The 26,005-nt window shown below is 42.3% G+C and overlaps 1 protein-coding gene and 1 long non-coding RNA gene across 7 annotated transcripts in view; one reads left to right on the top strand and one right to left on the bottom strand.

Moving 5' to 3' along the window:
- SHISAL1 (shisa like 1) overlaps positions 1-26,005 on the top strand; it is a 139,362-nt gene that overhangs the window by 100,932 nt on the left and 12,425 nt on the right. For 2 of the 6 annotated variants that reach the window (XM_071551555.1, XM_071551556.1), the window contains 6 exons: positions 4,059-4,150; positions 5,349-5,564; positions 10,719-10,817; positions 14,285-14,498; positions 16,176-16,430; positions 19,787-20,361. In XM_071551555.1, coding sequence (XP_071407656.1) covers positions 10,751-10,817; positions 14,285-14,498; positions 16,176-16,430; positions 19,787-19,802 — 552 coding nt within the window. In that variant the 5' untranslated portion in view covers positions 4,059-4,150; positions 5,349-5,564; positions 10,719-10,750 and the 3' untranslated portion in view covers positions 19,803-20,361. Of the gene's footprint in view, positions 1-4,058; positions 4,151-5,348; positions 5,565-9,231; positions 9,303-10,718; positions 10,818-14,284; positions 14,499-16,175; positions 16,431-19,786; positions 20,362-26,005 lie in introns of all 6 variants that reach the window. The other 4 variants (XM_071551559.1, XM_071551558.1, XM_071551557.1 and 1 more) reach the window with 3 other exon arrangements.
- Positions 15,567-24,551, bottom strand: LOC139670191 (uncharacterized). Its single transcript, XR_011697433.1, has 3 exons — positions 24,461-24,551; positions 22,391-22,540; positions 15,567-15,676 (listed from the first exon to the last, which is right to left on the bottom strand). It is a non-coding gene; the product is annotated as an uncharacterized lncRNA (long non-coding RNA).

Raw genomic sequence — 26,005 nt, 5'->3', positions numbered from 1 at the left:
TAAAATAAGGAAGGCAGATTTTAATCCTTCTTTCTCCACATTAGACTGTTTTATGAGGAAGACGAGTGGAATTGAGGTTTGTAACCTGTAGCTGAAGTGGGTTAATTCTAAATATAAGAAGCCCCTCTGCTCTTCACAGACTCCATTGGATTCAGTTCAGCTTCATTTGAGCTCTAAGGATTTCACAGTTCAGTGTATTTTGGATGCAGTTTCCTGTCCCAAACCACAGAATTGATTGTCTGGGCTATGGGACTTCATCCATAGTGATAAATACATTTTGCAGTGGCCATCAAAGACCTTGTGGGTAGTGAAGGGAAAAGCACTGCAAAGTGAGCAGCTGTGGCAGCTGCCAGAAGGATTATGTTTTTATTAGACAAGAAGGTAAAAAGAAATGTTGTTACAATAAATACCGTGTTTGGGACCAGGCCTTGCAAACACACTGCGATAGCAGGATTAATATCACACTCTGCTCATAAACTTTGATGCACATTGTGCCCCCCCCTGCCCCTGGTGCTGCAGTGCCAGCTGTGGCTTTGGGCTTATGCTTCATGGTTTGGTTTTATGATCCTTTCCCTGTGTTCTCCATTCCAGTGAAACAGCTGCAAATATCTGTGTTACAGGATAATCAAATGGTCATGTAGTAAATGTAACTAATTCCATATTGCTAAAATACCCCAAAGAATGGGTCCTTAGGAGCAGACTGGGAGAGATTGTTCACTGTGTGAACAAGGGAATAACTTTAATGACATAATGCATGTGATTAGTACAGTTAGTCAAAATTTCCTCTCATTTTTTAAATATTTCTTGTGATTTAAACCCTACATTCTTACTCTGCTTCTTTAACACACTCAAATGCTGAGCAGTTCCGCACCATCTCTGAGTGTGGAAACATGACCCTTCCAAGATACCTTGAGGTTGTTTCCTGCAAGGATGCTTTAAAGGGATGTTGGTATCCCTGGATCCTCTGGCACAATCTCTTCAGTGAGCTGAGGGGTGTGTTTCATTATCCACAGGTTAAATAATTCTCTGTGAAGTTCTTTGGGTCAGAGACTATGTGGGAGGATCTCAAAGGTGCAGTGGGTGGCGTGTGGTTCCTGAGTTGGACCTCTGAGTACCACTTCCCAACTTCACTTATGCCTTCAAATGATGGAAAATGGGTTGGAAAGTGGCGGTCCAAGGTCCAACTTAGGGAGCAGAATTCCCTCCCCATGCTCTCTTTTGTACCTGAACTTTATCAAAATAATTTAAACATTAAGCAAGTTTATATTCTCATAGGAGATGTTCTTTCTTCCTCCCCTGGTCAATTTTCCCTTGGCATTTTTAATCCCTGTTTAGGGCATTAAATGTAGAATTTGTAGAATTTGTTGTATTCTGAGATAAATGGGAAGTGGATGTCACTTTAGAAGGAACCATTCCAGAAAGCTCTGTCATATTGTTCTCATATTCTCCTGGAATTACAGGGGTGGAACTGGCAGGTGTTTCAGGGGGGAGCCACTTCTTGTGCACTGTTTGAAGCCAAAGTGTGGTGTTGGTGTGGATCAGAATTCAGTTCACAGGTACTATTGTAGTACTTGGAGCACTGAGGATTGTGCAGTGTGGGTTTGATAAGTGCCTGCCCACTGAGCAGAGATATAAATGTTAACTATTATAAATATTTATATTATCTAAATATATAATATTTCTGTTTCCTATGTGGTTGTATTTTGTTGAAATTTATCTAACATTATAAATACATGCATAATATAAATAGATACTAAATATAAATATTATACAAAGGAATCTGCTTCTGAATGAACTGCAGTTAATGCTTCTGGACATTGGTGTGTTTTTGCTGAGCTTCACTGGGTTCAGAGAGGGGGGAAGTTTGATGGTCCATGGGAGGCCAAGAAACAGAGTTTGTGTGGAATTCCATACAAGTCTTTTCATGCATCATCTCTCACCTCCCTGTGCACAGCAGAAAATGTGCCCAAACCTCAAACAAGCAGGTTTGTACCCCTCATGCAACAAAGGCTGTGGAAGAAAGTTTTGGGGGTGGGATGGCACCCTCAAGAGCACAGCTTTGTTTCACCTGGTTTGTCAGTTCCAAAAATGCTGAAAAAAGAAGGGAAAAAAGAGAACAAGCTAAATTCTTGAAAGCCCCTTTTCTGTAACTCTGCATGCCTTTTCTCCTCCTGCTTGGCAACCTCCACACCTGCTGTTCTCACTACTAAAAATGGTCCTTTCTTCTTTTGTCCTGCAAGTTATTTCTGCCTAAGAGGGGAGACAAAGGTTTCACCAGCACTTCCCTTGGGTCTTCTGCCTTGGAACCTTCCCCATTCAGTTCTTGTTAACAACTCAGTGTTGTTGAGGTTGCAGAAACAAGAGGTTTCCTGAGCCTGGCTCTGAGTCAGTGGCTGCAGCAGTGCAGGCGTGTGCTGCTCTTAAACCCAACTTTGTCATGGAATTGCTGAGTGTGTAGCAGGGAAAAATGGCATTTTGTGCTGCAGTGTGAGCCTGGTGTGCTCAGTGGGGAGGAGGGCAAAGGGCAGGGAAAGGAGTTCCTCCCACCTCCTGCAGGACAACTTTTCTTCCACCTTTTGTTGGTTAAAGCTCCCCCAGTGTCCCTTCTCCTCAGCTGATGCAGTGACAGCTCCTCATCCCTGTGCATTCTGCTTTAGGAACAGCCTTTGGGATGGCACTGACACACTTCAGTACATGAAACATTGAATTTGCCATCACAGAGTTTTCAGGAGAAGGCAAATTCTCTCAGAGCTGGATCGATGGTCCTTGGGGGTTCTCCCTCTCTCCTTCATTCTGTGATTTCCCAGTTTCCTCTGCCCTGTGTTTCCCTTTATTGTCTCTCATGAGAGGATGAGCAAGGTTGCACCAAAAGGTTCCTGGAATCCATGAGGGTTATTTGCTTCCTAAGGGACCAGTCTGAGATTGCAAAAGTGAAGAAGTTTTGCCTTCTGGCAAGTGTTCTACAGATCCCTCCCAGGAACACCCCCATGGTGCAGTCCAGGGCTAAAATACAACTTACTGCCTATTGAGGGACTTGGAAAGTTTAATTAGATTGGAAAGGAGTGGAGGAATAATTTGTATTTGTAAAAACAAACAACCTTTGTAAAGCTGATGGAAAGAGGAAAAAAATATTTATGAGAATTATGAATTCCTTTGAATTTGACATGTTTACATTAATGTGTTTTTCTGAGTTGACTTTAATTTTTGCTTGACTTACTCCTCATATTTTGCCATTTTTCAACAAAGTAGTGTTTTACAAACCAAGTGACAGAAGGTTAGATAAAACCAGTGTGATGAGATAACAGGTGTTGATTAATGATGTTCAGCAAGGTGAGAATGAAATAAAATTCACATGTCAATGACTGCACAGGAAGGTTTATTTTCCAGAAGAGGTGCTTTTTGAAAGGAAAATGTGTCCAAAATGCTCCCATAGAGACTCCAGGTAGTTCTTAATTTCTGTATATATACAGCTGATGACACATTGGTGAAACTAAGGTTTTACTCACGTTTTTCACTACATAAATTACTGATATATTGCTTTTTTTCCTCAAATGGATAATAAAATCACAGTAGGGAGGTTTACTGCCCTCTTTGTAGGGACACACTCTCAGGTTTTACAGCTATGCTCTAATGCAGAGATGGAGCTTTTTAAAACATGGCTGTTATAAAACCTCTAATGTTACCATCAAAACTCGTTTTATTTCTCAATAACATCTTTAAAATTACTTGTACAAACTGTTTCAAACAAACTAGTAAAAATTGCATTAATAATTTAAGATGTGGAAATGGTAATATTTTAAATTAAAGTACGTTTGCTCTGGTTCTGTACAGAAAGTAGCTCAAAAAAAACCACCAGCAGAAGTTTCCCTAGAGAAGAGCTTTGCATTTCTTAAAAACTGAAATGATAATTTAACAATACAGGTTTGTAATCATTTAAAATTGTGTCCTCTCAAGCTTTCCTAGAGAATTCTTACCAAGCTGTGTGTGTTTCCTTATCATTCCTGTCTCGTGGGAGACCAGGAACATTCATCATTTCAGTCAGAACTCTGTTGTTTCAGGTTCCTTTGTTCCATTAACAGACCAGACTCGATAGTTGCACCTGCCTGGATTTATTAATGCATTAATGACACTGCTGGTCCAGCTCACCCAGGTGAGTGACTGCAGATTTTGGTTGCACAAATCCCTTGTGGCTGCAGTTCTTTATCAGTGTCAGGAAATCCTCCCCACTGCAGCTGTTCTGGTTACAATGCTGACTGTCCACCCAAACAAATTCGGGTTTATTCCCCTCAAAAAAGAGATAAATGTACATAGTGAAGGGCCAGACAACAATCTCAAATTTCCGGACCTTCCTCAGCAATAACACTGAGAAATCAAATATTTATCCTACAAAAAAGCAAATACATAATGAATCAAGAAATTGATTAGCTGGAGTTTATTTGGTAATATCTGTAACACCTTCAGCTGTGCCATGGAAACAGTTTGGAATGTGGCTGCCAACAAAGGCTTTGTGCCATCTCAGGGCAGTTCCTCATCAGTGAAATGTTGTGATTGAAGGTCTGAATGCAGCACTGATTGTCTGAAATGAACCCTCCTGGGCTGAAGGGATCCTTCACCTTCTGTCTGAGGTCCTGCTGGGCATCAGCCTTAGGGTGGAGGTGCTGGAACACAATTCCAGCCTGGTGGTGGGATGTCCCTCAGGATGGGGGTGTGGGACAGGTCCCCAAGGGTGTTTTGGGAAAAGGGAAGGGCTGAAAGAGGCAGGAGAGGAAGGAGAGTCACTTGGAGCACACCCAGGTTTCTTGGCCTCATCCTGGTAATAACGGCTTGAAGTTCACAGGATGGTTTCAGGCTGTACTTAAGAGCTTTATTTTGTAGGATTCATGAGTGCTGTCTCTTCAGAACTGTTTGGAGAACAGCCGTGGGAAACAATAAACATGGGGAGGTGAAAGTAAACAAAGTAGTTCACATTTTCAATTTTAAAATCTATAAACTAATGGGGAAGAATTTCATGTCTGAGGCAATGTTATATAAATTTGCTCCTCTTTAGCACTACCAAACCCCTGACTCAATGTTCTGTCTGCTGTTGTGTTAACTTCAAGCCTGTGTGTAGTGAGATATTTTTAAGGAGAAGGCACTGAGTAAAGTTAGTGCTTTATTATAATCCCAAAGGTTTTCTATCAGCACTTGTTCTTACAGGTTGTTTCAGTTGTTTCAATGAGACAACCATCAGCTGCAAACTCGGATCGGTTTCTCATAAACATTTTCCTGAGGTTATTGCAGTGTGAAACCACGTTTTCTTAACAATCAGGTTTTCTTTCATGCCAGTTCTGTTGCTTCCTTTGTAACAGGGCTGTCATTTTACTGTAACTGTGTTCCTGCACACATCCTGGCTGCATTTTGAAGCGTGTTTAATGGGAGAAGTGACCAGAGCTGGCCCAGGAGTGAGGTTTGGATCACAGCCTGTTCCTCTCCAGCTGATTTTGAACAGCTTTCTCAGCTACTGTGGTTGTGTTATTCATCCCTTCACTGTGCCGCAGCCAACCAGCACTGTGTGCTACCTTCAGGTGAGCAAACAGGGTGAGAGGAGGCCACTGCCCTGCTGGTTGGACCCTCTCTGCCTCAACAGTGCAGGAAGTGCAGCAAAACTAAATATACTACCTATGGTTAGTGAGGGTGCTGCAGAAGAACAGTGGGTAGTAAGAGACTGTGGGGACCAGAGCTTTTCTGGGTGTCATTTCATCTGGGCAGGATGACCATGTCCCACCAGGCTGGAGGGAGAAGTGGTAAGGCCAGCTGGGCATCACTTGTGGTGCTGCTGGTGCCTGTTTGTCCCTCTGCTTTTGTGTGCAGATGTTCCTCTCCTGCTGTGCCAGGTCCCACCAGAGCATCTTTGGAGCTCACTGAGGAGCAGCAGCAGCTCTGGGGCTCTCTGCACTTTGCAGTGCTGGGGTTTGATTCACCTTGGGAGAGTTGGCAGCTCTTGGGATGTTTATCCTAATAAAACTTTTGGGGCATTAGGAAAATATAAATGAGGGAAATCCAAACAGCACTGAATGACAGGCACAGCCTTGCCAGGAAGAGAGATATGAGAGGAGCTATAGGAGATGGAACAAGGATGGCTTTTAAGGAAAGATTGCAAGAAGGGTAAGTTTTTAGCCTAAGAAAAACTGAGTGAAGATCTGACAGCACTTGCATGTTTAATTAAAGACTGATGCAGAGGTGTAATCAATGTATCTGTGGGTAAATCATTCTGCAGCTCCACTGGGAATGGGATGGGCTTGAATCAAAGTAAAGGAGCTGCAGTTCAGACAGAGGGAAGCCTTTCCAGGTTGCAGAAACACTCCAGGGAATTGTTTGAGAAGGTTAGAAAACCACTTGGGTGGTGGAGATTCTGTGAACTTCTGCTGAGAATGGTTTAGGTCTAATTAATCCTATGGCAGGAAGATGGATTAAATGATTTCTTGAATCCCCCTATTTTGTCTGTACAGAGAACACACTTGTGAGGCAGTGCTGATGTGTTTAATAAATTCTCCTGCTAGTTCCCTTTGTTCTTCCTAACAACCAAAAAAATGCAAAATGTGCATTGTTTTTCAAACTTCTAAACGTAGCTTTGCTTTTCCTTCAGAGTCCCTGCTAATTACCGTGCTTCTATCCTCTCTGGGCTTTGCCTTGAACCATGTCTGCTGTTCTCCTGTCCATCTCTTGAAGCTCTAATTGCTCAGAGATTGAGCTTTGACAGCTCAGAGATATCCTCACGATGCTGCAGGAAATGTGGCTGCTTTAGTCAGACAGCAGCATGTAAAAATTAATCAGAATAGTCAATAAGTGACCTGAGAATGGTCATACTCGGTTTAATGGGCAGTGAAGCACTAGTTAGAACAATGGAGCATTTCCCTGCTGGCCCAGCTGTGCCCCTGCATCCCTTCACCCAACTCTCCTGGCCAGCTGTGCCCAGCTGTGCCCCTGCATCCCTTCACCCAACTCTCCTGGCCAGCTGTGCCCAGCTGTGCCCCTGCATCCCTTCACCCAGCTCTCCTGGCCAGCTGTGCCCAGCTGTGCCCCTGCATCCCTTCACCCAGCTCTCCTGTCCAGCTGTGCCCAGCTGTGCCCCTGCATCCCTTCACCCAGCTCTCCTGGCCAGCTGTGCCCAGCTGTGCCCCTGCATCCCTTCACCCAGCTCTCCTGTCCAGCTGTGCCCAGCTGTGCCCCTGCATCCCTTCACCCAGCTCTCCTGTCCAGCTGTGCCCAGCTGTGCCCCTGCATCCCTTCACCCAGCTCTCCTGGCCAGCTGTGCCCAGCTGTGCCCCTGCATCCCTTCACCAAGCTCTCCTGGCCCAGCTGTGCCCAGCTGTGCCCCTGCTTCCCTTCACCCAGCTCTCCTGGCCAGCTGTGCCCAGCTGTGCCCCTGCATCCCTTCACCCAGCTCTCCTGGCCAGCTGTGCCCAGCTGTGCCCCTGCATCCCTTCACCCAGCTCTCCTTGCCCAGCTGTGCCCAGCTGTGCCCCTGCATCCCTTCACCCAGCTCTCCTGGCCAGCTGTGCCCAGCTGTGCCCCTGCATCCCTTCACCCAGCTCTCCTGGCCAGCTGTGCCCAGCTGTGCCCCTGCATCCCTTCACCAAGCTCTCCTGGCCCAGCTGTGCCCAGGTGTGCCCCTGCTTCCCTTCACCCAGCTCTCCTGTCCAGCTGTGCCCAGCTGTGCCCCTGCATCCCTTCACCCAGCTCTCCTGGCCAGCTGTGCCCAGCTGTGCCCCTGCATCCCTTCACCCAGCTCTCCTTGCCCAGCTGTGCCCAGCTGTGCCCCTGCATCCCTTCACCCAGCTCTCCTGGCCAGCTGTGCCCAGCTGTGCCCCTGCATCCCTTCACCCAGCTCTCCTGGCCAGCTGTGCCCAGCTGTGCCCCTGCATCCCTTCACCCAGCTCTCCTGGCCAGCTGTGCCCAGCTGTGCCCCTGCATCCCTTCACCAAGCTCTCCTGGCCCAGCTGTGCCCAGCTGTGCCCCTGCTTCCCTTCACCCAGCTCTCCTGGCCAGCTGTGCCCAGCTGTGCCCCTGCATCCCTTCACCAAGCTCTCCTGTCCAGCTGTGCCCAGCTATGCCCCAGTCCCTGCCCTGCCCTCCCCAGCTGGCACAGAACACACAACATCCCATGGGCTGCACTAAAATTCCAATTTCATGGTGCCACTTCTGTTGGACAGAACTGACTACATTTTTCCCTACTAGATTCCTACCTATAGCGCTGATGAAGAAATTCCCTGTACTCAATTCCTAACAAGGTTGTGCTTTCCAAAAAACGTGCCTCTGATTTCCAGTCTGATTTCCTCTTCCACAGCTGATGTGCTTTTCTCCCTCATTCCCACTGCCTGCTCCAATTCCATGCTCCTCAGGTGTTTCACAGACATCCACCATAACTATCTTTAATCTACTTTAGTCAACCCTGAGAGAAGTAAAATTAACTTTACCATAAGGCCAGAGTGAGACATATTAATTGTATTACTCTCCTTAATTATTTATTGATTAGATTCTGTGTTAACCATTCCATTAAATTTCTCTAGATCCACATCACACTCACAAGCCTGTAATTACCTGGATTATCTCATTACTTCTAAAAATGTTCTTGGGTTTCTTCAAGTCCTCTGAAAGATGCTATTGTTTTCCAAGAAATTTTAGAAATTATTTATATGTTCCCCATCCAGCTCTGCTGAAACAACTGGATACAAATTACACAGATTTGCAAATATCAAATTAGGAACCTCAGTATTAATGAGTTGATACTCATTAATGTCATCCTAAATTGTTCTTTATATGGAAATATTTAATAGTCTCAGCTATACCAAACATCTTTGTCTTCCCAGATCCACAACAGGAGTGCTTATTGATCTGTTTTTAAGTAGCTGTTATGAAGGCCAAGGTTTTCCTTAGGAATGAATCACTACCAGAATTCCTGCAGTTTTGTTTTACTCAGGAAAGCACATTCCTTTTATTCCTATCAATATTGGCAATAAATAGCTTGTTCTCTGTAGCTGTTTTCCTTCATTGAATTCCTACATTCTCAACCTTTGGCTCATATCCAATATTATTCTTTTTTATGCTATTCTAACTTTAAGTCTGCTCAGTGCTTTAATTAATATTATATTCCTTCTGAAAAGAAAGGTGGCAGCTTTTTCAAACAGCATGGCTAAGAAATATTTTTAATTAGCATTCCTAGTTTATTGCACTCTTATTTTCTCCTCCCAGTGCTACGGTTTCTGTTTTCCCTCGAAGAACTGCCTTATTTTGGAGTTCTGCTCCAGTGGTTGGGCTTGCAGGTAACAGTGTAAATTATTATGTTTTCTGCTACCAAAGTTACACCAGCAGGTGCAGCTGGCTTGGTTATTTTAGTCTGATTGGTGCATTCTGGGAGACACCTCCCAGTATTAGATATACTATGGATTTATAAAATACAGCACTTCTTCACAAGCATTGGCCAAAATGTGTCTCTTGAGCTGTCAGAACAGTGGAATTTTTGACAGAAATTGCTCTTTTCCTTTCTTTTTATTCCCCTCAAGCTGCTCCACTATAAACCCCTTAGAACAGTGTTAACAACCCAAGAATTGGACTCATCACCCCGTTTGCAGGAACACCACGCAGGCCAGTGGCCCAACTCCCAGTGCTCTTGTGCAGAGCAATAAATTAACACTTTATAGTCTGTTATTATTTATATTATTATTCACCTATTTATTTTATTCATGAATAGATGATTAATAATATAAATTAAAATTGTATTTTATTTCAGGTCTGTAACCCAAGCTCCCAGTGCTTTTGTACAAACCAATAACTCACCTCTTATGTTCTGTTATTAACATTATTATTCACATATTTATTTTACTATAAATAGATGATTAATAATATAAATTATAATTATATTTTATTTCAGGTATGTAACCCAAGCTCCCAGTGTTCTTGTACAAACCAATAAATTACCACTTTATTTTATGTTCTGTTATTATTTTTATTATTATTCACCTATTTATTTATAAGTAGATGATTAATAATCTAAATAAAAATTATATTTTATGTCAGGTCTGTAACCCAAGCTCCCAGTGTTCTTGTACAAAACAATGACTCACCTCTTTATTTTATGTTCTGTTATTATTATCAATCACACATTTATTTTATTTATAAATAGATGATGATTAATAATATAAATAAAATTATATTTTATTTCAGGTCTGTAACCCAAACTCCCAATGTTCTTGTACAGATCAATAAATTACCACTTTATTTTATGTTCTCCTATTATTTATATTATTATTCACCTATTTATTTTATTTGTAAATAGATGATTAATAATAAAAATAATGTTTTATTTCAGGTCTATAACTCAAGCTCTCAGTGTTCTTGTACAAATCAATAATTCACCTCTATTTTATATTCTGTTGTTATTTATATTATTATTCACATATTTATTTATAAATAGATGATTAATATTATAAATTATATTTTATTTCAGGTCTGTAACCCAAGTTCCCAGTGTTCTTGTACAAACCAATAAATTACCACTTTATTTTATGTTCTGTTATTATTTATATTATTATTCACCTATTTATTTATAAATAGATGATTAATAATATAAATTATAATTATATTTTACTTCAGGTCTGTAGCCCAAGCCCCCAGTGTTCTTGCACAAACCAAAGGAGATGGAACAGTTCCTAAATGAGATTTTGCCTCTTGTCAAACAGGTAATTCTCTAATGGACCAATGAAAGCCAACGATGACAAGTTGTGGTCACCAGTCCCTGAATGTGCTGATGGTTCTGCTCTCATTGCTCTTGTCAGCAGGTAACTTTTATACTTCTATTCATAGCATGTGGAGTCCCGGCTTAGTCTGAAATCATCCCAGTCCTTTCATGGCAGCCAGACTCTGCTCCCTGGGGAATTCTGCTGCTGGGATCTGTAGCAATGAGTTTGGGTCATTGCCAACTCACACACGTTTTACAGGAGGAAATTTATTACCATTTTGCAGCCAGCCAATGGAGTTTGGTTTTGCCCAATACAGATCAGCTTCCCTAAAGGAAAACTACTGGCTTTGTGCAGTGAGAATGACAGGGGGAAAAGGATGCTGCTCCCACTGGAGTGATGTGAACATCATTTTTAAGCTGAGCTGCAATGAAAATGGAGTGGCAGGGCTGCATTGGAATTCCCTCCATTTACAGACTGCTCTCTGGAAGGTCTTGATCCACTTCCAGATCTTTGGTATCCCAGTGAAATCCACAGGCATGGCTGAAAACCCTCTAACAATGAGAAGCACAACTTTTCTGATTCCACAAGGGCAGCAGAGGGAAGGGCACAAGGGGTAGAGGAGCCCCAGAAGGGCTTTTCTCAGACCCTTCGTTTCATTTCCACATTTCAAGACCACAATGCCATGCAAATTTAGGTTTGTTTCAGGCACATAAGGAATGCACAACAGAGGGAGCAGCAGCAGGAAGAACACCCTTTCTGCCCAACTCTCAGACTTGCTTTGCAGTAATGTCGATATTTATTCATCTATAAAATCAGGGGTGACAGCAAGGCTTATATTAACAAGCCAAAAAATGGGCAGATTATTTGCACATTACAGTTTTCTCTTTGAAGCAGGAAATTAACATCTACATAGCAAATTAAGGTGGTAAAAGGCATACCTATGAATATTTCTGTGTCTCCATATGGAAAGCTTAGACCAACAAGACCAGCCATTCTGAAAGCTGGGGCTTTAAAAATGGAGCTAAATTTAAATGTGCTCAGTGTTGCACAGATCTGAAACTGTGAACAGAGAGGGAAGGCCCAGTTTGTTGTTTGGTGTCTGTCTGCTTTCAAAGTAGAGTAGATAAATCTTCAGGTGATCTTAAATCAGTTCTTTGAGGCACCACAGACTCTTCTCTGGAAATCAGGAGCAGAGACAGGAGCATCTGGATCAGGTACCCGTTGAAGGAGAGTTTTCAAAAATAGTGTGAGAATTGGCCCCTGAGAACTCCAGAAACAGCTATTTGTAACAGACAACTTGAGAGCCTTTCACCTGCAATACTTTTAGCTGAAGTATTTCCGTGTAAATAAGATTCTTTAATGCTCAGGATTTAAGCAAGGTTATTTTCAGGAAAAATACTTTAAAAAATACACTTTGTTTATTGGCTCTCTCATTCACAGAGAAGCAAAGACACAGGTGAACTCACACAAATTGCATTAAATTGGTGAAATACTTTTACTGCCTACTGGAAGCTTGATATTGCTGTGGGGTTTTTTCTGACTCATTTAGTAAATGACCCATGAATTTCTCACTTTGTGATTCCTTCACTGGGAGGGGGAGTGACAGGAGCTGTCTGCCAGGGTTCAGCCACCACACACTGACTCCCAAGTTCAGAATGCAACTTAATCATCACATTATGTTCCCATTTGTGCATTTATTTGAATCACTGACTATTTAAGGATCACTTTCTTTGAATCACTTTAAGGATTTGCTTAGGACTACTTTTTATTGCAGACACCCCTCCTCCTGTGACCTGCTGTTATCTCAATCCTCCCTTCATTCTCTAATCATACTTCCCTCAGTTTTTGTTCCCAAAGAAGTTTGGGGATTGTTTGCTTTGTTAAATGCAGAGGAGCCCTGTGGGGAGCAGGGGCCACTTTCGCAGGTGCTGGTCAGTAAAATACTCTGCAGTGACAACCAACTTCTCAGTGGTGGTGCCCAGCGACAGGACCAGAGGCCACTTTGGTCACTGGTGACAGTTCCTCACCTCTGGAATACAGCATTTTTCCCAAGTAGGGCAAGGTATGTCATTAGTTCTCTCAATATCCTTTAGGAACAGCACTTTCAGTTCCTGACTGAATTAATTTGCAGAAGGATTTCTTCTTTTGTTAAATGATGCATGTGTGTGCACATTTTATTTATATATTTATATATATATATATATATATATAAAATAAAAATGCTTAAAATGTTTTGGTTTTGACCCAGAGGGCAGTACAATTTACCTTGTTTAGTTTAGTTGTTTGTTCTAGGCTCCCCCTGTGCACACAAAGAGGTCATCTCCACTGTCACAATCCTTAAAATGTGTCTTGAAAATAATATATTCTATAAAATTGAGACACAAAACCATTAGGAATAGGCTTTATTTTTTAAAGCAAGATAGAAGGAAATGAGGATTACACAGGTGAGATGCAATTACAGACCAACAGGGACTATGGGATTCTGCACAGTTAAGCTAAATCCATGCAAGTCATTATCTGTAACCTCTTGTACTGGTGAACTGATAGAAACATCATGCACCAGATTCCAGGGGTTAATTCTGGCAGTCTGAGGTGAATATCTTTTCCTAACTGGTGTAGCCTTCTGACCTGCACTACTCACAACATCCCTGGGACTCTGTTTTCTAGAGTTTTCAGAGAAAATATCTCACTGTTAAGGGTATTCAGGCTCTTCTACATTTCCTTGGAGCTCAACACAAAGTATGAATCAGGTACAATGTTGGCAGTGTGTGGAACCAGAGATTGTCTCTTGAAAGGCTTTTCACATTAACCAAATGTGTTTCTTGTGGCTATTTTGGAAAGGATATCTCTGGGGAGCTTTCCCCCCCCTCCCAGTAAAAGTGATGGTGAAATCAGCATGATTGATACATTGCTGTAAAAAACCCAAATATTCTCAGAGCTGTAATCAGCTCTTTACATGAGACCTTATTAAAAGAGAAAAGTAAAAACTCCCAAAAATACCTAATACAGATGGTATGAGTAGTACTTTACAGATATTTTACAGGTGTTATTATTAGTCCTGTCCATTTGCAAATTCAGAGCTGTTCAGATTGCTATACTCTTTCTAATTACTCTTTTTGACAGAATAATCCTTATCAAATAATGACCTTTACAGTAGAGAAAATGTTTTCTGCCAGGAACAGGGTCTATAAACCAAAGGCCAGTTTCTACATAGACCTTTTGTTTTTATTGTCATCCCAGGAGAATCAGACATGAGCAGTGCTGTGTGTTATGGATATCCCGATATTTAGAACAGCAATTTGGAAACCTTTCCCTAAATATTTTTGTGCCTCTAAACACATTTCTTCTCTTCACAATGGTAATCAGAAACATAGTAATGGTAAGATTCAAAATATATTAAGTGCCTAAATATTGTAATCTTTAAGTCCTAAAAATGTGATAAAGCTGAAAGTTGTGAACCAGGAGTGTTTTCCGGCAATCAAACCCCGACTGTTTCAGGCTGACGGTGACAAAGTGTGGCTGGTGACAGGCAGGTGACAGGAGTGCCTCGTGCTCTGTTCTTGCAGTGTTGGCTGCGCACTTTCGGGTCTGCGAGCCCTACACGGACCACAAGGGGCGGTACCACTTCGGCTTCCACTGCCCGCGACTCTCGGACAACAAATCCTTCATCTTCTGCTGTCACCATAACAACACCGTGTTCAAGTACTGCTGCAATGAGACCGAGTTCCAGGCTGTGATGCAGATGAACCTGACGGGCAGTGCAGATGGATATATGCATAAGTAAGTAAAGCAGTTGCCAAGTTCTCCTCACCATCCTGTTCCTGATCACCTGGGCTGAGGTGCATTTAATGATGGGAGCAATTGGAATCACTCACACTCACACTCCACTCACATTCACACTGACACTCCACTGAGTCTTGACTCAGACTCCATTCCATTCCATTCTTTCTCCACTCAGACTCCACTCACAAACTCAGACTGCACTCAGACTCCACTCCATGCCATTCTATTCCTTCTACACTCGCAGCCACACTCACACTCCACTCAGATTCCACTGTATTGCATTCCATTCCTACTCCACGCACACTCCACTCCACTCACACTCCACTCACGGCCCACTCACACTCCACTCACACTCACACTCCACTCAGATTCCACTCTATTGTATTCCATTCCTACTCCACTCACACTCACACTCCACTGAGTTTTCACTCAGTCTCCACTCCATTCTTTCTCCACTCAGACTCCACTCAGACTCCACTCACACTCCATTCTATTCCTTCTACACTCACACTCACACTCCACTCAGATTCCACTCTTGCATTCCATTCCTTCTCCGCTCACACTCTACTCACACTCCACTCACACTCCATTCCATTCCTTCTCCACTCACACTCCACTCACGCTCACACTCCGACTCCATTCATACTCCACTCCATTCCATTCTTTCTCCACTCAGACTCCACTCACACTCATACTCTGACTCCTCTCCGACTCCACTCCATTCCATTCCATTCCATTCTTTCTCCACTCAGACTCCACTCATACTCACACTCCAATCACAGTCTACTCAATTCCATTTCATTCCTTCTCCACTCACACTGCACTCACACTCCAGTCCTTTCCATTCCTTCTCCACTCATGCTCCACTCAGACTCATGCTCCACTCATGCTCACGCTCACACTCACACTCGACTCATGCTCCACTCCATTCCTTCTCCACTCACACTCCTCTCACAATCACACTCCACTTCTTTCTATTCCTTGTCCACTCAAACTTTTTGGCCTGTCCCATGACCATAGCATGTCTGTCACCTTACCTTAGCATCTTCTTAGCATGTTCCCTGTCATGTCATGTGATCTTAGGATGTTCTTAGCATGTTCCCATTCTTTCACGTGACCTTAGCGTGTTCCTGGCCTGTCATGTGTCCTTAGCATGTTCATTGCATGTTCCCAGCCTGTCACGTGACCATAGCATGTTCTTAGCATGTTCCCAGCCTCTAACATGACTTTAGCATGTACCAGTTAATATTTAACCTTTTAATATTGCTATATATTATACTGCAATGTGTAATAGTATAGAATATATAGTCTATATAATTACAGCTATCATATAATTATGTTTATTCATCATGTACTATAATAAACTATATAAATTATATACATAGTAAATACTGTTATCAATATTTTAAGTGACATCATCTGTAATAATGTAGACATATATAATAATCTAGATTAATAATAGATAGCATGTACTAGGTAGTATTTAACCTAGTAATATTGCTAACTTTCTATGCTAGTGCAGTGTGTAATACTGTGGACTATCTGTGCTCTCTAATTAGAGCTGTCCTGTAATGAGCATTGTTCCCTGTGCCCTCAGCATGCCCAGCCCTGGCTGCCATCTCGCCATGCCCATCCCTGCCCAGTAACGTGCTCTGCTGTTCTTGTGTCCCGCAGCAACTACAGTGCCCTGCTGGGCGTGTGGATCTACGGCTTCCTTGTGCTGCTGCTGCTGCTGCTCGACCTGCTCTACTACTCCTCGCTCAACTACGACATCTGCAAACTGTACCTGGCACGGTGGGGCATCCAGGGCAAGGGGGTGACAGCCCAGCCCCGGTGCCAGCCCCAGCCCCAGCCCCCGCAGACTGTGCACACGCTGCAAGGAGATGCTGCAAGCCCACCCCTGATGTCCTTTCAGGGTACAGCTGCCTGGTGAGTAACTTCACACACCCTGGTACACGTTCTTCAGACTCTGCTGCTTCGTAGTGTGAATAATCACCTGCATTGGGGAGGGGCTGCACCATTTCTAGCACATCATTTATTTCATGAACTGTCTTAGAGAGTCGCTGCTTAGGACTGGTGTCTTACTCTGCAATATATTAACACATCTTTTAATACCATTCTCAGAGAAATAGAGGCTGCCATCTCTCAGTGCTTCAAGTTGTACAAACAAACTAAAAATCTTGGTTCTGCATTGATCATTATGTAGTTAGTTTTAATCCAGTCTCGAAGACTAATGTGTGTGCATCTATTGGTCTGATATGGGAAAATTAATTTTAATCCAGTCTCACAAGCTAATTGTGTGTCTCTTGGTCTGGTTTGCAAAGACTGTATAAATGGTACCACTGAGAGAGCTTCAATGGGACATGTCACACATCCCCTTTATTTGTGGCATGAGACACAGAAACAACATGAGAACCAGGTTAGTTTTTTTTTTTTAGACTCAGAGCCAAAAAAGCAGAGCTTGGTCTCGTTTGAGAGAGTGAGACAAGTAGGCTGTTGTAAAGTTAAACTCTACCAAACCAAACCAAAACTTCCAAAAAACCCACCCCAGAACAACTGGGAGACAGATACTATGGGAGCAAGCAGAACCTGCATTACAATAGAAAAAATATATTACAATTGAAGAAATACATTATAATAGAAGAAATATATTGTAAGAAATTGAATGCAGGAAGCCATAGGATAAAATGACATTGAATTATTTTGGACTGGGGGTTTTTTGTTGTTTTGTTTTGTTTTACCAAAGAAAACAAAAGCAAAGAGAATAGAATACATTTCTCTGAATAAGGTGTCAAGAAAGGCAAGGACTTTTTTCTTGGCAAGAAAGCATAAAGATCTGGAAGAATGCAGGGAGTGTAAAGAGTCACCAGAGTATTTCAGAAGTGCTCCAGAAGGCTGAGCGCTGAGTTTTGGCAAAATAAAATGATCTAAGAATGAGGAGGGTGAAAAAGATGACTCCTGAGCTGTAGAATATGTAAAGCCACAGCACTGATCTTGGATCTTTGGGATCACTGTGCTGGAATAATGAGACCAACATCCTTTTATTTCATAATTAATTTGCCCCTAATTTTAAGTGTGAGTCTAGAGCAAATAGAGTAGAAGATTTGTTGCAATAGAGACAGCAGTGATAGTTTGGCAGGAACCAAGGCCAGAGGAGGTTACTTGGCAGCAGAGCCAGCACTGGCTGTATCCAGAGCAGGCTTAAGGACCATCCTCGCAGGCCTTGCCCAAACAGAGGATCTAATTCTGCTGCTTGAGAGAGAGAATTACTTGGGCCTAGTTATGAGCACTGTTCTCTTCGCTTCTTCCTCTTACTTCCTTTTTGCTTCTTCTTTCAGCTTTTTTGCACATTGATTTCCCAGTTCTGTTAAAATTGCCATGTAGGTTAAGAACAACAGTTGTCATACGATAATTATATTTTACTGTAATATATCTGTGTATATATACAGAACTTATTACATATACAGGTAAAACTATTGTTCTGGTTATAGCACTTAGTCATTCTGCCCTACCTCTCTACACTGAAGCTGTCCAATAGTTCTTGCAGGATTCTTGATGCCATTCCATGACTGATTCCCACTGTTCTGTTTCTCTGCTTTTTCTGAAGCGTTAAGAGGGCAGTGTGTGTTAGGATCAGGTGAGCAGACCCCACGTGCTCCTTCTCCTGTGCTTGCCATCCTGTGTGATTGATAACTCACCCCAGTAACCCTCACCTCTGCCCCAGTGAATTGTTGGTCTTTGCTCCCCTCAGTCCCCATAAAATGGTTCCTTTTTTCCTAATCCTTCCTCAATGGAAGAAATAAATAGATGTTTCCCCAGCAAAACCCTATTAAATCCCTTTTATTTCAACATGTAAAACACTTCAAGAGATGCCATATTTTCCAACATATAATCTGCAAGTTTTGAAACCCCGAGCCCATTAAGTCCATGCACTTAATTCAGGCTGAGCTGGATACACAAAAACCAGCACAAAGCACTGGGGGATCACAGGCAAGATGTTTAGCATGCAAAAGGGGGGTTTGAGTAAACAGCTCCCTCAAAAATGACAGCTTTGTGTGCCACAGCACTTGCTGAGACAGTGGGGAGTGGGCGCCTGGCTATTTATTTCTCTGTTAGATAATCTGCAGGTTATAGCCATGAAAATATGGTAATTTTGCCCTACAGAAATTAAGCTTAGTTTCAGAGTCTGCTTTTCTATTCCAGTCTCTGTTTGATGAATAACCTCAGTACTTTTCTCAAAATGTAATTGTACTATCAGTGAAGAAGTGCAATGGACTTACTGTATTTATTTTCCATCACTGGTTTAAAATTACTGAGTCTACTATATTTTTTCCTTTTTAATTTTACACCTGGATTTCTGTAATTCTGGATCATGACCCCTGCTTTGGTAACAGCAGGTTTCCGGGCTAAAAAACAAATCCACTTTTCAGTTTGTGTTGCCGTTTTTAATGCATCCCAAACTAGAGAAAATAAACAGCCTTCTTTGGCACTTCACAAACACACTATATGTATATATAGGTGATACCATACCATAAGAACAGTTCCTGTTTACGGATGAGCATTTTGAAAATACAGAATTAATCCTGGGGGATACAAATATATCCCAGGGCATAAAACCTTGGGTAGTGTTAGCAACATTTGCCAAACCAGTTTGCAAGTTTTCATGGTGACAGATGTTGTGGAAGTTGTTAACTTCCTGTACTACATTTATCCAAGTACAGTTAAAAATATGCCCATTCTAGAAGAGACTACATGAGAACAGGAAAGCAATTCTTGTACATCAACAATCTCAACCACACTGAAGACTTTGAGTGTCCTTAGAGAACTGACAGTGTAAGAAACTGCCCCAATAAACATGTCAGGATTAACCTACAGCTTCTAAAGCACTTCCTGGATTAGAAAAAAAATGTGTTTTTTATTTTATCATTTCTTTCCTTGTCCTGGTTTACATGTATGAATTGGCAATGAAACAAATTACTGAAACAAGTACGTCAGAGAGGGAAAATCAAGCAAATAATAGTATATAGTGGGTAGAACCATCCCCCAGAGGTTTAAATGTTTTGTCAGAGCAGATCCCTTCATTATTTCCTTGAGACAAAGAGGACCATATATAGGCATAATGTTATTCCAGAAGGTTGGAATGTGCTAGATGCTGCTGGCTGCTCTGCAGCACTGCAGGAAGCAAAACCAGCCATCTCATGGACATCCAGCCCCACTTGGAATAATGTTACTTCACCCTGCAGTGTGTGGATTTTGCAGCCCAACTAATGTTATTTCTTCCTTAGTATGAAAACCATCTGAGGGCTCCCCCAAGGCTGGTGTGGGCTGAAGGTCCTGGTGGATGTGTCTTCACAGCCCAGAGAGCATCACAGCCTGCACTGAAGGAGCTCCCAGGGGTGTTTCCTCCAGGGCAGGAGGGGCACAGGCTGGAAAGCAAACAGTTTCCATGGCTCTCATCAAACATCTGACTCCTGAACCACCCTGTTCTCATCACTCTGGGGATCCTGTTCATTAAAAAAGGCCAGAGCAGCAAGGAGGCCCAGTGTGGGCAGAGCTGCTCCAGGTTCTCCAGGTGCTGTGTGCCCATGGGAGACAGGAATAGATGGATGTGCTCTCTCTGCCTCGCTCTGGTGATGTCAGACTCCTGCCATCTCCACCAAGGATGCCAATCCCAAGGAACACTGCCCTGAAGTCTGACATTTGCCTCCCTGCTCCCCACTTGTCTGCACAGCAGAGGCAATGCCTGTGATCGTACAAGTTATGCTACAGGACTCCAAGTTTGGGACCCGCTGGCTGTCTCAGCCCAGCAGGGTTGGCCAGTGCTTGTCTCCTTTGCACAGCTGGGATGGACTGGACCAAGGCAAGTCTATTTTATTTTCCTCTCTTAGATGTTGCAATCACCTTTTACTGTGAATCCCTCAGAGTGACATTGTCTTTTGGGCCACAAATAGAGCAGTTTTTGGCCTGCTGCTTGACAGCTCTTCCACAGCACTTGTATACAAAGAGAGCAAAAGAAAGCCTATAAAGGTACTGGGAGAGTTTAGGAGCCAGCAGGTAACTGGGCATGTCCACAGCAACTGTACAGAAAGCACATAAATACTCTGCTGGTGGCTAAAAAGTCCAGGTGAAAGCATTTTCAAACAGGACAGAGTAACTTGCAGTAGCCAGGACTGTGCAGTGTGGACATGGCCATAGCCCTCCAAAAACAGGAGCCACTGGGGTGACAGGAGGGGTTTGTGCCTCTGGCTGCTCTTGGTACGAGTTATTTACAGTAACAAAGGGAAAAAAACCTGCCTTCTTCCATTTTATTAAGTAAAGAAAATAAAGCTCTGAAATTCGCATTTGCAAAACTGCTACATTAAACAGGAATACAATGGTATTGTTTGAAAGATGCAAAATTTTGTGTCATAGGGTCAAGCACAGGTTTTAATTATGTAGATCTTTATATTATACTGACTAAATATAGCAATCCAGAACACTTGTTTGGAAGTCTTTTTTAAGTTGGAAATAAATAAAATTACACAGTTACATAGGGCTTTTAGGAAAAAGCATTATGTAAGTATATATACTATTTATTTATTTATTTATTTATAACATAACTCTGGGAGAATCTGTCTGGTAACAGAATTAGGTGTGTCAAGAACTCTCTACCATTACCTGTGTGCCTCCATTCCCTTCAGAATATATTAGAATATTAGGATTAGAATAACAGGTATTGTTGAATATATTTTCATCTAAATATTCTCCTCTATTTGCTAGGAACTACATAATTGTAAAAATAGGAATTATTCTCTCTATGTTCAGCAGAAATCCAAAACACAGCCCCACAGCAGGCACTGTAAAGACAATTAATTCTACACCAACTAAAACCAATAGCACAAATAGGCAGTGGGCTTGGAACCAACCACTTCAAAGTCTGCAATGCTCTGAGTCTGTAACATTCAGATAAATTGGGATATCCTGGTTTTATTTTTTTCATTTTCATTTAAATTGTTCAAGATACTTAAGTTCATTGCTCTCCTTCTCCCTTGTATTTAGAAATCCACAATTAGCATGTGAAGTGAAGGCAACATTGAGGATTTCCATTCCCCTCAATCTGAATGTAGGCAATCTTTGGCTGCTACACATGTAAGACATATTAATCATTCCCTGCCTTATTCTACTTTTCCTTTGACCCCATATTACAAAAAATGTTCCTCTGCATTCCCAGCTTCAGATTCCTTGGATGTGGGCTGATGGATATGGCCTTTTCGGCTGTTCCTCAGCCTTGCCACTGAATGGGACTGTCACACTCAGCAGCTTCAGGGAAGGCTTTGAATCGATTGTACAGCAGAAGGGATTTAACTTAAACATGGTGATGAATTATCAGAAAGTAGTAATTAGAACAAAAGTGAGTAGTTCAAAGGTTATCCGAAGGCTACTGGTAAGTGAACTCAGCACACTGAGGAATGAAAGCTACTAAAATTACTGGAAACCAGTCCTGAACATCTTCCATATTTAAATGTGCTCGTACATTTTGAGCAGGATTTCTTGCAGTGAGATCATTCCCTCATCTACATTCCACAAATCTGGAACAGACCCACTGAAGTGGCAGAGAGCAGCCTAAAATTGGTGTGAAACCACCAGGCTCCAATTAAACCCACAACTGCACTGCATAATGTCACAATAGCATCGCACACAGGAGTGTGTGTGACACCCCAGGTTTCACCAAACAATTCCCTCTTCTCTGCCACAACAGACACCACTACATTTTCAAAGACTCTGCAGATGCTCTAGTAGTTGCAGAAGCCTCACCTCTCCCATACTCTCAGGTACCAGATGCTCAGCAGGAATTGTAAAACATTTTACACCTTTTCAATGTGCACTGAAATATAAAATCAGCTACTCACTTGGGTTCTGAAGTATCACAGAGCCACTCTGAGACAGGCACAGCCACTGTGCAGGACCGATGGGGGCAAGGCTGGGCTTCACCCCATGGGCACAGCACAGCAAAGGGGGTTTCACTGCCTGCTCTGCTCCCAATCGCTCCTAGTTTGGATCTGTGAATACAAATGGAACCAAAAATCAGCCTGGTTCTCTCTGGGATGTGTTTTAGCAGAGGGGGGAAGCACTGAATTGCACAGTCTCTGCTGTCTTGAGCAGGGACCATCCAAAACTTCCTAGTACATTGATAAAATTCAACTTCTAGTTAAATTCTAATTGCTTCTAGTTTTCTAGAGACTAAATAAGTCAGGTGGACAAGCACATGACAGGGATAATAAACAGCATCCAAAGATATTTCCAGTGGTAGAAAAATGAAAGGGGAGATATTAAGGAGCTGGAATTAATGACCTAAACAGGCATAACTGCACTTATGCAAAGTGACAATAGGATTTCTAAATAATGAACTGAAAGAAAGCACATTTTCAAAGAAGGAAAAAAAACACAAGATGATAGAACAGTGTTTCTCTTCAGTAGTTTATGAGCCAGAGAACTACCACAAATACCTACAAAACAACTGTCTGTGTACACTTGGTGCTTTTAACAGAAGTGAAGATGAAGGAGAAGGGAAAAAAATCCCAAGAGAAGAGCCTATGGAGTAAAAGCCCATTGCTCTCAGCTTGGAAAATCAACTCCCAATGTATATTTTGGATGTGAGGAAATAACTCCCTAATTTGAGGAGGAACAAGCAGGTAACAGAGCTGATCACATACAGACACATCCATTATTCTCAGAGTTACCACTAAACAAAAAGCCATATGGAATCAATAATCCTTCTATGGGCTTGCAGGAGATCTTTTAGAGCATGCTAAGATTTCTACAGGAATACTATGGAATAGGCATGAAATTCAGGAATGGAACCATCAAAGGTTCTGTGATAATGCTGATTGCAGGGTTGTAAATGGTAAGGATGTCAGACAATTATTTCCAGTGAGAGCTGAGGTCAGGAATCTACCACATCAGTACTTAATTTATTGTCACTGTCCCCTGATCAGATCCTGACAAAAACAAGCACAGCAATCAGTCACTTTACCAGAATAAAGTGCCAAACATGTTTGTATGACCTTGGTTTTATAGTGATGTTTCACTGAACAGTTCAAGGAAAGGCCAGAAATGAGACCCAGTCAGTTTTTCACCATGAGCAAGATATCACATATGTGGCTGCTCTGAATCTTAAAAGCAAAACAGATCAAGAAACATTGAAATTTGAGTCACTTTACACTTCACTAAATCACAAGAGAACACTGATGCCAATCAGCAAACAGTTTTGAGGAACTTAAAAGCTTTTGGGGAAGTTCTGTGATCAACACTGTCATAAATACATATGTACAGGTATCTACCATTCACTTCAGGAAAAAAACCCATTCCTATGAAAAGACTTTGAAATCCCCTATAAAACATTTCTTAAAAATTGGAAATGCTAAAGAGATCAAACCAGCTTAAGGCATTTAATGGCAGGAATATGACATTTCATTCAAATACAATTAGAAATGCTGCTAATTTTAGTCCCAGTCAGGTGACAACGTGATCCCAAAGTGAGACACATTACTTTAAACAACAGAGAAATCAGTTTAATCAGTGTAACACTGTGGAGTCCCCACAGAGCAGCAGCAAAGGAATAATTGGGAGCAGCTTGGCACCTGTCATAACATACAGGAGGGGGGAAAAGAGCTGTAAAAAGTGGTTATGTGTGAAATAATTAAGCCACCTCATTTCCCAATAGGTTTATTTGTTTCCTGTATTGGTAACCTTTTCTTAGGACCCAGAGAATCTGAGAGGTGGAGTGATTGTGGAGACAACCACTCACAACAAGGGGTAAAAGCAGCAATGGAAAGAAATGGCAGAAAAATGACTGTTGGGCTCAAAGCTGAAAGGGAAAAAGGTCCGAACAAAAGAACTGGGGCTCTTCTACATGAAGGAGTTTATGCACAGAGAGCTGTTGTAGGGACAGAAATTGTGTGCATTAATGAGCTACTCACAACTCTGAGCTGAATTCTGCAGCTCCTCGAGCATCAGGACACACCACACAGGCCACCTTCTGGCTGCTGGAAACCATCACTTGTGCAGCAGCACATGGAATTGCAGTGCACTCCTTCAAAAACTAGGGTAAATTTATTAAACAGTCATTAACCATAGTCTGTGTTGATTAGTGGTGTGGATTTTTATCAGGCACAGAGGAGGGAGGCAGAGCAACTCTTTATTGCATTCTAAACTTCTCAGCTCTGGAAAGCAGTGGGTCCCAGGGACATACTGGACCCAGCACCTTCCACAGCCTTACTCCAACAGCTCCTCTCCAGCAGTTCCACCAAAGTTCTGCAGAGAGACTGTGCTTGGGAAGCAGCAGAGATCAGCCCCTCCCTCCCCTACCTGCTGCTGCTGAAGTTACCACTGCAGTCAACTACAACACCTGCTCAATTTGCAGTTTAAGACATGTCATAGAAAATTATGTGACAGGCTGAGAGGCAACTCTGTGTTTTTAATTTTCACTGAAGCCTCTCAGACCTTACCAAAACCAGGCACCCCAATCCCAAAGAGCCTCAGTGCTTGCAGGAATAACTAGAAAAAGAGAAAATGGTGGCTGCAGTTTTGTGGAGGTGTTTGTTAAAAATGCTGCCTAATTGTGATGCTACTGAAGGAAAAAATAAATTCAATTTGCCCTTTGACTCCTCCTGGGAACATCCATAAAGCAAAAATAATACCTGAGGCAGCCCAACAACCAGACTTGGCTGTAAGGGGCAGGTTTGGAAAAAGTTAGACATAAGTGAGAGACCAGGAAAAAACCACCTTGTTAAGCGTCAGGATAGTGACAAGAGTAACCCACATCTTCCCTGATCTTCCAGTGTTTGTTGCACTGATAGATGTCACCAGTGAGGGCAATTGCTACCTCAGTTTTATTTCTTTCTTCTATTTATTCCTATTTAGGCAAGTGCAAATATGGTCTAGAATTTTTTAAAAAAGGCGAAGTTTGCCATTGGGATTCACCTCCCCTATGAGTGCATTTCTGTCACAGTTGGCAACTGTCTAGGCAACATCTCATCTGGGCACCCCCTCCCAGATCTCATCTCTGCCATTCCCTGAGCACAGAAAGCCAGTGGTGGTGGCAGCACCGAGGAGGTGAAGGGTATTTACACATATAAACACGTGTCTGTGCACTCAAAGCATAATATATCCCCCCACAGAGTTCTTTATGTGTGGTCACATTTCTCCTGCCCCCACTGACTGCTCTGGGCAGCTCCAGTAGTGCCAAGGGACAAACCACATCATCCTGCATTTAACCTCAGCTCCAAGTTGCCAAGACCTGTTACAACACCTAGAATTGACCATCCCCATAATGAAATATATTCTAAACTGAGCACAGGTTGCAAAACACCCTTTAAAGTTGTGTCCTTTATTTATAAATACATTGATCACTTCATGGCAAAGGAATTAAAAAAATTTAAAAGTTATTAGACTTAATAAAAAAATATGCTCTATAACTGCTCTTCTATCTGAATCAGGCACTGCTGTTAAACCAAAGCTTTGCT

The sequence above is a fragment of the Pithys albifrons genome, chromosome 3 (genome assembly GCF_047495875.1).
Source record: "Pithys albifrons albifrons isolate INPA30051 chromosome 3, PitAlb_v1, whole genome shotgun sequence".
NCBI lineage: Eukaryota > Metazoa > Chordata > Aves > Passeriformes > Thamnophilidae > Pithys > Pithys albifrons.
This window is presented reverse-complemented; position numbering and strand designations above follow the sequence as displayed.